Source organism: Onthophagus taurus, chromosome 1 (assembly GCF_036711975.1).
Source record: "Onthophagus taurus isolate NC chromosome 1, IU_Otau_3.0, whole genome shotgun sequence".
Taxonomy (NCBI): domain Eukaryota; kingdom Metazoa; phylum Arthropoda; class Insecta; order Coleoptera; family Scarabaeidae; genus Onthophagus; species Onthophagus taurus.
Window position 1 is genome coordinate 7,039,637 of NC_091966.1, and position 14,717 is coordinate 7,054,353.

Below are 14,717 nucleotides of genomic sequence, written 5' to 3' on the forward strand. Positions count from 1 at the left end.
GACCCATCACTTTTAAATATGTTAAATTTAGATTCAATACTAAATGATATTTGGTAATCATATCGCTCTGAAACTGGGTATCATATCGCAGTGTGTCGGCCGCAAGCAGCCTCGGCTGTATCAGGTGAAGTTGTATATCCTTTGATTAATTAACTCGAGTTCGCTTGCTAATTAACCCAACCCAACTTAACTCAGTATAACCTAACCCAAGTCAAGTTCGTCATTTCATACATTTTCTGGTATTTTCAGTAGATACATTTTGTTTCTTGTTTTTGCCAAAATTCCTTAATTTTTGTACTAAATCAAATGTATTCACTGTACAAGTTAGTACAGTCGTGTTTGTGGCTATTCGTTCATCACGAGAAGTCGATGGGTTTAAACCTTGTAAGTCTTTGTTTCTTGTGAATTCTCTTCTTTATTGATATTATACATGAATTCAATGCACATAGATGTGTTTTTGTTTCTTATTTGCTTTATCCGTAATGCGTAACTCAGCATCATTGGGATTGTCTAAAAGCAAAACCCTGCGAAGAAGCATACATTTAGAAGTGAATACTAAAGTTGTTCCAAAGTGATGTAAAGAATTTTTCCAAAACGGAAATTTTTCTGGTCACTTCCTTGAACAACACCAGTTGATGTTTCTGTTGAATTCTCTTTACTTCGTATTTTCTGTGCCTAGTTGTCTTGATTTCTTGTTTTTTTCTCTGGTCCTACATTTCCTCCTCAACATCGGATGAATTCTCATTAAGTTGATTAAGATTTTTATGACATGTCTAAAAATCTTGTGATAAACATTCCAGAAAAATTTCAAGATTTATCAGCTTCTTTTCCAATATTTTTTGTTTTTGAGGTTGCATTTAACGTTTTAATGTTATCACCTCATAAGACAGAGATGATGCTATCATATCCTTCTGGTGTCCCACAGGGCTCTAACTTGGGCCCACTACTGTTTGTAATATTTATTAACGACTTATTAAACAGATTTAAGTCTCTTGTATTGGCCTATGCTGATGATCTTAAGATATTTCGTCCTATGACCTCGGATGAATATGTGGTTTCGATGCAGTCGGATCTTGATATCTTGGTGGAACGGTGCGATCGTAATCAGCTCAAGATTAATGTGGAGAAATGTAGTGCTGTCATATTTACGCGTAGATCTACTCCTATCCATTCATTTTACTGTATAGGTGGATTCTCTCTCCTTAAGTTGACTCCTATCAGAGATCTGGGAGTAACTTTTGATAGCAAACTATTGTTTTTAGTGCACGTAGAGTACTTCACGTTTATTCACGGATTCTGCTGTATACACATTGTTTTTTCGGGCGCTTGTTCTGCCGAAACTGAATTATGGTTCTGTTGTATGATTTTAACCTTTCGTTTCGCGTGGATGAAGCTTATCCTGTTCGTGGCACTAACTACCAATCTTTGTTGCAACGTCATCATTTTTCTTCGCTTGACACTCCAAGAGATGATCTCGACGTTAGATTTATTATAAAACTGGTGAATGGTGAAACGGATTGTAACTGGTCACTCTCTTGCATTAACTTCAGTGTACCCAGCCACGCTACCCGATACAGCTGAGTCTTCTATTTGAAGAATAATACAACCAACGTACAGGCTAGCGCTCCGCTACAAAGAATGTGCAGACTTGTAAACCTGAAAGAGTATTGCAAGGTTTTCGCTTATTGTTTAATTGATTCTTGTATTAATGTAAGTTTGTTTTTCTGTGTAGTATAATATTGTCCTCTAATTGGTACTTTGTTGGGCAATAAAGGTATATATTATTATAATTATATTATCTTAGTTTGTTTCTTCCTACAGAGGTTACATATTTTACGAACTGTGGTAAATTTTGCTCTCCTCAGTTTATAACCGCTCGTCATTAACTTAGCCGAGGTCGCTTGCGACTGAAACACTGCAATAAATCTTCCTTAACTTTGTATTAATGTGGGATTCATTATGGGGCCTCGGTCGCAAGCAAAGATTTCAACGTTGCTTACCATCACCAGGTGCAAACTGGTCATCTGTAAAGATATGCCCATTACAGGCCAAATTCCAGAGGCACGGAAGGAATCTTTTTGCCAGCAATTTTTTTACCTTTACTGAAAGTATTTGGTAGATCATGTTTTTCTGCAACATCAAAAGCGAGTTTTTTGGCTTCAGTGGTTGTTAACCTGAAAAAGCATTCTTCAAGGTGTAGGATTTGGTCAGAAATAATTGTTTCCAAATCTGAAGATATTGTTGATCTACACAATAATAATAACTTTTTTTGACCAACATTCATAGAGTCTCCTTTTTGACAGTGTAACCCTGCAATTTTTCTAAATATAAATTTTCTTAGAGAACCTAATTTGGGCCCAAATTAAAAATTAAAAAGATTTTGTTCGAAATTTATTAACATAAACTACTTAAATTACAACTTAATTGAATGACTTGCTCTTTTTTTTAAATCATCCAAGAATTAGAAAACAAAGACCACGCATCAAAAAAACTTTTCGTGAGAAGAAATTGTAGATGATAAAATCATTGTTTATTATTTTGCTTTGAACGAAAAGAATTTAATTAATTTTTGACGATTTAATTATTATTTTTCGTCTAATTCAACGTTTTTTTTTAATAAACAAATATATTTTTTGTTGAAAACTCTTTTCTTCTGCAACTAAGTGCGGTAGTTTTCGCCTCGTCAAGTGACAAAAACCGTGTCGATTAACACCGTTAAAAACCGCAACGTGCACACTTCGTGATTATTCGCTAATTACAATAAAATGGCTCTCTCAAATAGTTCTTTGTTGAACTTCACAAACGAGGAGCTGAGAAAAACTTGTGGTTGAGAAAGAAAGGAAAGAAAGAGTGGTGTGGTCGGCTTTTTTCTTTGACTTCGGTAAACAAAATTAGCAGAAATTAGGCGATTATTTGTTGTGTCGTTGTGGGGCGGTCCGTGAGGGCTACGCCCACCCGGGGGCGCATTTCGGACCGTGCCGCTACGCAATTAACGGCTCCAAATGACAACTTTAACGTCCTAATCAAAACCAAAGTGAGCCGCCCCTTCTCCGGCCCCGATGGGACAAAGACCGCCCGCGTTGAGGATTTCTTTGGGACCTTCGTTTTCGGGCTGGCTAAATGAGGAGGACGACGTGAAGATGATGAGAAACGAGGAGCCAAAAGTGATGTGCCTTCCAGGCGCTTCAAATCATTTCGTGTCAACAAGGGCACTAAAAATCCGTTAACTTTTCCAAATAGTCCCTCGTTTTAGTGATAATTTATTGGACTATAACATTCGTTTTTAAATAGATTTTTTCTTATACGATTTTTTTTATATTTGATGATGAAATAAAACGCAAGACTGCGTGTGATTTGATAATATCGAGAAAGTTGTGTTAATAATATGTTTGGTTTCGTTATTAACTTTCCCTTCATGTAACTCGATAAAATTAATCTTTATACGATTTTAATATAGCTAATGAAAATTTTTCGCAAAAATGTACTCCTTCAATTAAGGGATTACTTTTTGGTTTAAAAAAGTGGAGAAACGAGTATTTTCTACCTGCCCAGTTTCTTTTTTTTATTCACTTTCAAATTATAGTTGATTGGTTTCGATTCTTTCGCCCTTCTTTTCTTCGTAAGATAACGAGCACCTTCGATTATACGATTCGGCAGCATGTGATACATGAGCACGCGCTTTATTGCGTTACTGATGCTTCTTCGCCAGATGATGGTGGTGTTAGCCCGTGCCTCATTCTTTTTGTTCTATTACTTCCCCATCGATTTCTTGCCTTTTTTCTGATCAGGAACAACAGATGCTCCCGAATGGTATCAATTTCTCTTCGCCCTTCGCATATGTTATTTTTTACGACCCCCTCAACATATCGGATGTATTTACCTAATTTCACCTTCTGTTGCATAAAAAATAAATAAACACAAATAATCAAAATAAATTTTAATTTTTTCTTCTTCATGGTCAATTGAAACATTATCGTGTTAACTGTAGCCTCGGGCTGTTTGTTATAGTTGTAGTTGAGTTCTTTAGAATAAATTTTTTGCTTGGGGCAAGGTTTTGGTATTCAACGGGGGTCGTATGAATGGGGACTTTCGGTCGCACGCGAAGAAGAAGAAGTAGACGAGAGAGCAAGCGGGAGGAGAGCGAGGTGGTGGTCGAATGCAAATAGCGCAATTAGCGCGCAACTTCACGTAAACCCCGACGATAGTCGACGTTCGTAACCGTACGTTTTCTCTTTCTGTTGCAGATGCATGTTCTTCGCGAACAACTCCAAAGCCCAGGCCGCCGGCGCCGACGCCACGGCCCAACATCACATTCCCAACCTTTCCGTGTCCGCCCGCTTACGCCGCTTGGTACTGCCTCAACGGGGCCACGTGTTTCACCGTTAAAATTGCAGAATCGCTTCTGTACAATTGCGAGTAAGTATTTTGTTACTATAGTCTTTTTACATACTTTTTAATTTTGTTCTACAATTTCTACTTTTCAAACCCCTTTATTTGCTGAACAAGAGGTCAAAGTAGATAACAGAGTTACTAGAATTGCTAACTTTATGACTTTTTGTTCTTTGAACTTGATTTGCGATAAATGATTTTTCATAGAATATTAAATATGGTTTGATACATAATTTAGATACAAGGGTTAGCTTGCAATAAGCTTCAATTAAAGTAACCTATAGTTTGAATTTTAAAGGACTTTACAAGATTATATTCAACACAACTCTATTGCATTAAATGTTATTATTAAGAACCTGGAGTGGAAAGATTATCTGTTGCACTAGAATAAATAAATGATATATCTGACCGACAAAAAAGAGCGTTTTAAAGCAAACCTCTGTCACTTATAGACAACTTTGAGCTTTAGATGTTGAAAAAAGTGTTAAATACAGTATCTACACTTTAACATGAAAACGCAAGTTTTTTGCCGAAATATTCTAAATCACTTGTAAATTTGTAACAACGAACAATACAAATCTATTTCATCCTGTAATTATTTGTAAAAGTAATGGAAAATGTGAAAGTACATGTTTCAATGTAGCTGTATTTATTGCAAAGTTTCGCCAATATTAACTAAATTAAAAACGTTATGTGTTACTGTTAATACTTCTGTTTGTTATATTTTTAGTAAATACGTAAAAATCTTCTTATTATCATTTACATCAAACTGATTTCGATGTGTACCATCTATCCCGAAATATAAGCTAATGATTTGTAATCTCCAAGAATATATCGATGCTATATCAACGGTATAGCTAAGTAAAAAGTGACCATTTTGGTCCCAAGAATAAAAATCATAATCCCATGTTCAATTAATAAGTGTGTATGTACACTATGTTAATTAATTATCGTCATCATTGCAAGTATGCAACCAATATCACAGTATTGGTGTTGCAATACGCGATTTGCGATATTGGTTGTATACTTGCAATGATGACGTCGGGTACGATAATTAATTAACACACTGTAGGTACACCGGTAGTCAGAAACTGTAGTTCTATGTTGAATGCTAATGATGACTTCCGAAAAGGTTAATCTTAAGGTGGTCCCACGCGACTGGTGTACTTGGCAGAGTACTTGGTGGCTGAACATGAGCTTTCGATGGGCGTTTCATAGTGTGTCTCTCTATCATAGAATCGTTACCTCTGGAGTCCCGGAGTACCTGCATAATAAAATTAAATATAAACCACAATGCGAAGGAAGTCAGACAAGGTCAGGTATTAGTTTCTATCCTCCAAAACATAGAGCATCACTTTTTCAAAGGTCATTTACATATCATGTTTATAAATCGTATGGAAGCTTGCCACATGGACTACGTCAACTGAAATATGACCAATTTCGAATAAAATTGAGGAATATGATGGGTCTTGTCTGATGTTTGTTTTTCTTTGTTTCTCTGTGATTTTTTTGTGTCCTTTTTTTGACCTTATTCTTATTGATATAAAGTCATTGTTACGATGTTAACAGTTACGCCATCAGTTATTACACTGAGTCCTTTTTTAATTTTTATTATTATTGTTTTTTTTTCTCCTCTTCTTTCTTTCTTTTTTCTCTTTCATTTAATGTACGTTTGAGTCTTTTGGGCCCTTTCATTTAATTTAATTATGTTTAAATTTAGATTTGATATGATGCGGGTGATACTGTATTAATGATTTCAAGATTTTGCCTTTATTTTTTTTCTTTTTGTTTGTTATAATTCATGAAAATTTTTTTTTACGGTTGGGTAGAACAGACTATTCTGGATCCCGCCGTTTGATCTCCATATATTATGTATATATTTGTATTGTAGTTTCTTCTTTGTAATGGAGACAATAAAGTCATTTATTATTATTATTATTATATTCGCCTATTCTTATTATTTTTGGCGATGGTGGATTCTATGTTCATCGTTCAATATGAATATTAATTTTCATCGTTAACCCAGAGTTTTATTAATATTATTCTTATTATAACTACTAACATCGTTATAGGCATTTTTTATGTTACACGAGGGTCTACGATGTAAGGCCAATGTTTACACAAATATTTGCCTACTTGCGTAGTTACCAATTACACCAGTCGTGTGGGACCACCTTTAGACTGTCAGAAATGTATTGCGGGTTGGATTGTTTTAGCTAAACAAGAATGAATTTAAAAACAAATATTTTTAACATCCCCGACACCTCTTTCTACTTATTTTAGCTAAACCTTTGTATTTGCTTGTTCTATGGGTGTTCTTCTCTTTGATTTTCCCATGTTATTTGAATTATCATTTGCGTTATCATCTACATTAGAGGTAGTCCTTTCATATTCGACACTGAAGTCTTGTGTCATTTGTTCTCAAAATGCAAATCATGTCCATTTTGTTTTTAATTGTGTTATGGTGGTCATCGCAACCTATAAGATTTATTGGAACTTAAGCTCTCCAAAAGTTTAGGGAAAATGTAGGTCCTTTATGAACCTTAGTATTGCCCTGAGGCCTTGTTCCTTTATGTTATAGGTAGGTATCAGGCGAACTTTATCGAAAATTTTGTGTCTTAGGCAGCCTCTGGCGACACATTCACACAGTGTATGTTCAGCAGTCTCTGACTCGATGTTGCAAAGTTGACAAGTTTGATTCTCAGCTTATCCAACATGGAACAGGTGATGGTTTAGGGGCGCATGACCGTTGAGGAAGCCTGAGAGCGACCTTGTATCCCCTTTGCTGAGGTATAAACCTCTTTGGTTTTGTTTTGCGATGGAGTTATCATACTGTTCGCCTGTTTGTGACCTAGAAGTTCTAAGGCTATTTTTGAGGCCTCCCAACTATTGATTGCAAGTTTTAAGTGGCTTTTTCGTAGTCCACAGCCTGGTTGGGGTCTAATAAAGGGCGTCTTCGCAGCTTCTTTGGCCAGCTTGATCGCCTTTTCATTGCCCTCAATGTCTTTGTAACCTGGACCCAACCTTAGAGTAACATCATTGCCCGTAGCGAGTTCTCTTAGGTTGCTGGTACACTCTCTGGTCTGTGTGGAGGTCTGTGAAAATGTTTATCGATGCACCTTTCTGTATTGTTTCTAGGTTCAAAATGGTGTAGAAGTTTATAGCAACAACTTCTGCTTGAAAAATATGTCCGAGTTAAGGGGCAATTAATGCGGCTATTTGACCCACTAATGCTCATATCTACTCCGGATCCAACTGTCTTTGAAGCATTGGTATACCAGGCAAGGGCTCTTCTTTTAAGTTGAGGCACACCCTTCGTCCCATCATGCCTGCTTCTAAATATGACCTTATACGGCTGGTCGAAATTATATTCTGACGCCTTTGTTTGCTTTATTATATGTAATAAATACAGGAAATTTGCATACATCGTCTTGCTTACGATTTTTTTCTGGTTGCTATCACCTGATTGCACTGATATGGCAAGAACTTATCGTTATTACTGGTCGTTTTTATTATCGTCTCGTAATTACTATCAAAGTGTAGAACTTCTCCACAATCTTTGAGGTTTTTGAGCATCTCCATACATATATTTTATTTTAGGTTTTTTTGTTTAATGTATTAACTGGTAATTTTCTTTGCGTATTCTCAATAAAAAATTCTCTCTCTTTGATGTTAAAAAAGATTTGTGGCGATATTTTCCAAAAATGATTTACCTCTGCCCACTGCTCTACCCACGTTTGAATATAAATTACGAAAATTATACGCGCTTAGTATAATTTTTACATTTTTCCAAGTATATCTACCAGATAGCTATCTATTGAATAACTTATAAGAAAATTACGTGAAGAAATTCATATATCTCTTTTATATTAAAGAAATAAAATAAATTTATATCCAGCTCATACATAAATTTCACAGGAACTAAAAGATGTTTTTAAGATAGGCTTTTTTTATTCAATAACATTTTACTCTATAATTACCAAAAATTGCAATGCTATGTCGAAAATGTTGCATATCCTAGAAATTAAAGAAAAAAATTTGGTGGAGTTTAAAAGTTGATATCTCAAAAACGAAATTATTTTTTCAAAAGCGCTTGTTTTCATTGAAAAACTTACACTTTCCTTTATAATTGCTGATACTTTCAAATCGATTCATTAAAAATTAGATTTTATGCAATTTTTTGAAAATACCACAACAAATTCTCTAATCTAAAAATAAAGAAAAACATTATTACGTTTAAAAATTTTTTTCTCAAAAACTAAAACATATTTTCAAAATCGGTTTTTTTCATTTGAAAACTCCCACTTTTTACTGTAATTTCCGTAAGTTGCAATACGATATCTTAAATAATCGATTTTTCGCAATTTTTTAAAAATGATCGAAAATTTTGTATAACCTAAAAATGAAGGAAAAAAAGTTGGTTGAATTTAATAGTTGATATCTCAAAAACGAAATTGTTTTTTCAAAAACGCTCTTTTTTATTGAAAAGCTTACAGTTTCCTTTATAATCGCTGATACTTTCAAATCGATTCATTAAAAATTTGATTTTATGCGATTTTTTGAAATTACCACAACAAATTCTCTAACCTAAGAATTAAGAAAAAAATTGTTGCGTTTAAAAATTTTTTTCTCAAAAACTAAAAGATATTTTCAAAATCGGCTTTTTTCATTTGAAAGCTAACACTTATTACTATAAGTTCCATAAGTTACAATGCGATATCTCAAATAATCGATTTTTCGCGATTTTTTAAAGATGATCGAAAATTTAGTATAACCTAGCAATGAAAAAAAAAAGTTGGTGGAGTTTAAAAGTTGATATCTCAAAAACGAAAGTATTTTTTCAAAAGCACTCTTTTTCATTGAAAAGCTTACATTTACATTTGCCTTTATAATCGCTGATAGCTTCAAGGCGATTCATTAAAAATTAGATTTTATACGATTTTTTGAAAATACCACAAAAATTCTCTAACCTAAGAATTAAAAAAAACATAGTTGCGTTTAAAAACTTTTTTCTCAAAAACTAAAAGATATTTTCAAAATCGGCTTTTTTCATTTGAAAGCTAACACTTTCTACTATAATTCTTGGAAATTGCAAGGCTATATCTTAAATAATCGATGTTTCACAATTTTTTAAAAATGATCGAAAATTTAATATAAACTAGAAATGAAAGAAAAAAGTTGGTGGAGTTTAAAAGTTGATATCTCAAAAACGAAAGTATTTTTTCAAAAGCACTCTTTTTCATTGAAAAGCTTACATTTACATTTGCCTTTATAATCGCTGATAGCTTCAAGACGATTCATTAAAAATTAGATTTTATACGATTTTTTGAAAATACCACAACAAATTCTCTAACCTAAGAATTAAAAAAAAACATAGTTGCGTTTAAAAACTTTTTTCTCAAAAACTAAAAGATATTTTCAAAATCGGCTTTTTTCTTTTGAAAGCTAACACTTTTTACTATAATTCTTGGAAATTGCAAGGCTATATCTTAAATAATCGATGTTTCACAATTTTTTAAAAATGATCGAAAATTTAATATAAACTAAAAATGAAGGAAAAAAAGTTGGTGGAGTTTAAAAGTTGATATCTCAAAAACGAAAATATTTTTTCAAAAGCGCTCGTTTTCATTGAATAGCTTACATTTTCCTTTATAATCGCTGATAGTTTTAAGGCGATTCATTAAAAATTAGATTTTATGCGATTTTTTGAAAATACCACAAAAATTCTCTAACCTAAGAATTAAAAAAAAACATTGTTGTGTTTAAAACGTTTTTTCTCAAAAACTAAAAGATGTTTTCAAAATCGGCTTGTTTCATTTGAAAGCTAACATTTTTTACTATAATTTTTGAAAATTGCAAGGCTATATCTTAAATAATCGATTTTTCACAATTTTTTAAAAATGATCGAAATTTTAATATAACCTAGAAATGAAGGAAAAAAGTTGGTGGAGTTTAAAAGAACTTTATTAACATATATTATATATTTATTTATAATTTAATTATAATTATTTTTTAATTTCAGGTGTGCGAATGGCTACATGGGTCCCAGATGCGAATTCAAAGATCTAGATAAATCTTACTTACGTAAGTCTACTAAAAAAAAATCTTAAAAAAATTAATTTGACTTATTTGTATTTTTTAAATTATAGCAACGCAACAAAAGGTGATGCTAGAAACAGCTAGTATAGCAGGAGGAGCAACGATAGCGATATTGTTGGTGTTCTTCGTGTGCTTCTTCGTTTACGTTCATTACAAACGTAAAACGAAGCAGGCTCGAGCGTCGACGGACTGCGTTGACAGTCCTTCAATTACTCAAAATGGAAGACCGATTTTCGGCACCCGATGGAGGAATCCCCCGCATCCCGATTTGCCGATAATGCACGATAGGGGCGATTCGAATAAAAACAAGATCGAACTTCACCACGTCACTACGCTAACGCCATCGGGAATAAACAATAGGGAGGTTTAGTGTTTAGAAATATTATAATTAGTGCGTTTTACCCGGACTGTTTAAGAAATTCAAGGAAAAAAAAATGTTTTGAGGTTTTTCGAAACACAATCGCCAAGAAGGACTTTAATAATCATCATTGTATAAAATTATTATTTATACGAAAGAAGCGAACGGAGCACTCGTTATACGCATTTCTTTGCTATTCACTTATTTTATTATTGTGTAGCTTACCAATGATTTTTTTTACGGAGGAGAAATTGTTGGCATCGGTTTGTATAAAATGTTAATAACGATAACAATAGCAATTTTATATATATACAAATATATATTTATAAAATATATTTCGGGTATGTAATTTGTGAGTACCGGGTCGGTTCGGTACGTTACGTTTTTTTAAATGAAAGAATTGTACTTGTGCAATTATAATTGCATCGTGGCCTATAACAATGTAAATGACGTCAGTCTTGCGAAAAGCATGAACTTTAGCCAATTGTGGTAGGAGAGCGTACACGAATTTTTATACAAATCCGAAATTTGTACATTATTATTATTTATTATAATTATTTTTTCGTACCTCAACGAGAGGTACGATTTACCTTTCCGATCTTTTTTTCCAATCTTATTTGTACACAAATAAAAAAAGCAATGATCGATAATGTAATTGCTACAGTTTTTACTATCTGTTGTTTATTTATTACTTTTATTGTATACTACATTCCCGATTGTATTCCTGTTGTCCTTATTGCAGATGAAGCGTTTAATTTTTTTCGGCCACTTAAATACCAAATTTCTGAAGCTCAGGTTACAATTTTAAGGTTTCTTTTTTTCTTTTAATTTATTGTACCACCATTTATCATTTCAGGCCCCTTTTTTTCTTTCAAATATTTATGTATAAATGTAGATAAACGCCACTTATAATAATTCCGCGGAAAAACACCTCGCGCGATGTGTTGTCCAGGTGACATTGATAATATAAATTAGGTAATTTAAATTAAAAAAATTGTATTTATAAGCACTTGGTTCCTAACGTATTAATATGTCGTTTTTTGTATTGTTTATAGAAACAAAAAATATATAAAAAGAAAAAAACGAGAAGAGCGCGCACTCAATCCTATTATCGCCAACCGAAAAAATTTAAAAACTTAAAAATTAAATCGGATTTTTTTTTGCGAATTAGTGTTTTGTGTTGTGCGCCTTTTAGCCAGTTTTTTTTGTCGAACGTAAAAGAATCGTTTACGTCCCCCAAACCAAAGCCTCCTTGTATTATTTATGTGACCCTAGTTGAAGTTTATCGTTTAATTTATTGAATAGTTGTTAAAACAGGTGTATCTGTGCCGCTCAACTATACGCTACATAAATAATACAGAATTTCAGACTTAAAGTATTAATAAAATATTATTAAATGTATTATCATTAACGATTTAATATCTCTTTCTCATGTACGTGTCTTGTTCCGCTACGCCCGTTCCCAGGAGGACGCGTAGCGCTTTTAATTTGGCCCTCCCTTCCCCCCAAATAATTTTATTATTTTTTCTGTCTAAATAAAAAATGTATATAGGTCAGAGAAAAAAAAAACAGATGCTAGAATACTTTTGTTTATTTACACATATGTATTGAATTAAAAAAAATAATAAAAAATAATAAAAGCATTTTATTTACTTAAAACTTTCTTTTGGCATTATTTTATTTAATCCCAAGCCAACAAATTTATTCAAAAAATTATTTACATACCCAATCAATTATGTGCATAGCAACATGGGTTATGCAACCACAAAATTATATATTATATCATGAAAAGTTACTCTAACGATTTATAACTCCTTTTAGGTCATGAAATATCTACAGGGTGAGTTTGCGAAAGAAAAAAATGCTTTATACAAAAGTCACCACTTTCTATTACGTAAAATTATTTTTACTATGTAGATTTTTTAAATGGAACAGACTGTATATTTTATCATATTATGAATACAATTAAATTTGTTTACACAACCGTACATGTTACTAACTCATAGCGTTCATAGTTTCTGAGATATTCAATTGTTTTTCCAAAATGTAAAAACAACATTTTTTCCAATTTTGCCTACTGGCTAAAACTATGTCAGACAATAGTTAAAGCCAGTAGGTAAATGATAGTATCCAAAGATATTAGACTATTATTACTTTTGATGTTTTTCAAATGGCTTTTTCATAAGTTTTTTAAATAAAACATCCTGTATATTGTGTGCTGGTTGAAATGTGTAATAAAATATGCGTTATTGTACTTAACATTAAAACATAATAGCCCCATAAACAAAAGTCTAGCAGGTTCAAATCCGGCGAACGTGCAGGCCATGCAATGGGACACTCCCACCCTATCCATCTCCCAGGAACTCTTTTATTCAAATGTTCTCTAGCAATACGCGTAACGTGCGGAGGAGCTCCATCCTGCATAAACCAGAGATTTCTGTCTTTGATTTAGCGGCAAGTCTTCCAAAAGTGTTTAATGTTTAACCGTTTAATGGTTGTGGTAAAACTATCGGCCCCAACAACCTATCCCCTACGATGCCTAACCAGACATTTAAACTAAAACGCTGCTGTCAGCAACTGTATTTAAAATTTGTTCCTCTATTTCCGGTGTACATACGGATCTTTGCCGTCCGGTATTATAAGACCTTTTTTCAAACGATCGAGTTTCTTTTAGACCTAAAATCCATACACCAGATGATATTGTTAGTGCCATACATTTTTCAATGTACTAGTTGGCGAAGCTCCTTGCCAAGATTTTGTCTCCTTTTACAAGTAAAACAAAATCATGTCAGAGATTCTACTCATTTTGTGGAATCAATCAAAAGTATGAAGATAGATCCCCAGGAGGAATTTATCAAAGTAAGCTTCGACGTAGAACCTCCACTTACTAGAGTACCAATCAAAAAAGAGTCCATGGAAACCAAAGCTATGCTTTCGTTACGTGGATGACACCTTTTAGATCTGGCAGCGTGGCAAAGAGCGTCTCCAAAAGTTTCTAGACCACCTGAACTTGACTCAAAACCTCAAAACGTAAGACAGAACTAAAAACATTCGAGTTTAGCCGCCTTGAGAGACGCACGGCTAAATTCGAAACTTTCTAGTTCTTTATCTAGTGTTAGTTCTAATTTTAGTTCAATAAAAATATAGACGAGTCTAGTGCTGATTTATTTCCTGTTGTTCCTGGTGGAGCATACAGCAGCAATAAAGGTTTTCCATGTAGATCGATTGGCCGTCTCAAGAAATAGGAAGACAATTACATCTAGCCTTCTGAAACAAAGTCTGGACGAAGGTCACTCGCATTCTTGACATCAAATGATTAAAGAAACATTAAGTGTACAATGAGAATTGATTTAGAATGTTAGAACTCATGGTGACGAAAAAGATGTTTATAAATTAGATATTCGGACTTTCGAGAAATTGAAACATTGAAATATTTATACTCAGCCTCCAACTCCTTCTGCGCAAAACAACAAAATGTTCTCTTGTTGACCAAGGTTTTCAAAGAAAGTCTTTGGAATGGCGACCCATTTCGGGGGGACCATTTTATAATGAAGATACAAAATACAGAAACTTCAGATATTGAGCAGAAGAGGGTTTTTATCGAGCGGTAAACGAAACGATAGAAAACGATATCTTTGTTGTTATGGGAGATATTAATACAAAGGTGAGGGCATGTAACAAAGAAATTAATGAAAATGAAGATATGTTTGTGAATTTCTGCGCCAGTTATGACCAAATAGCAGTAAACAGGAAATTTAGAGGGTCTTTAATTGATGTTAGGAACAAACGAGGAGCTAATTGTGGCTGCCAAAAAAAATTGACCAAAAGAGTAAACGATTCGATGTGAGTTAATTAAAATTACCAGCAAAGC

General features: G+C 33.3%; 1 protein-coding gene across 2 annotated transcripts in view; it reads left to right on the plus strand.

Moving 5' to 3' along the window:
* Positions 1-12,509, plus strand: part of LOC111420245 (pro-epidermal growth factor-like) — a 126,434-nt gene extending 113,925 nt beyond the window's left edge. For both annotated transcript variants that reach the window (XM_071195893.1, XM_023053231.2), the window contains 3 exons: positions 4,245-4,416; positions 10,412-10,473; positions 10,539-12,509. In XM_071195893.1, the coding sequence (XP_071051994.1) occupies positions 4,245-4,416; positions 10,412-10,473; positions 10,539-10,858 (554 nt within the window). In that variant the 3' untranslated portion in view covers positions 10,859-12,509. The remainder of the gene's footprint in view (positions 1-4,244; positions 4,417-10,411; positions 10,474-10,538) is intronic.
* The last annotated feature ends 2,208 nt before the right edge of the window (positions 12,510-14,717 follow it).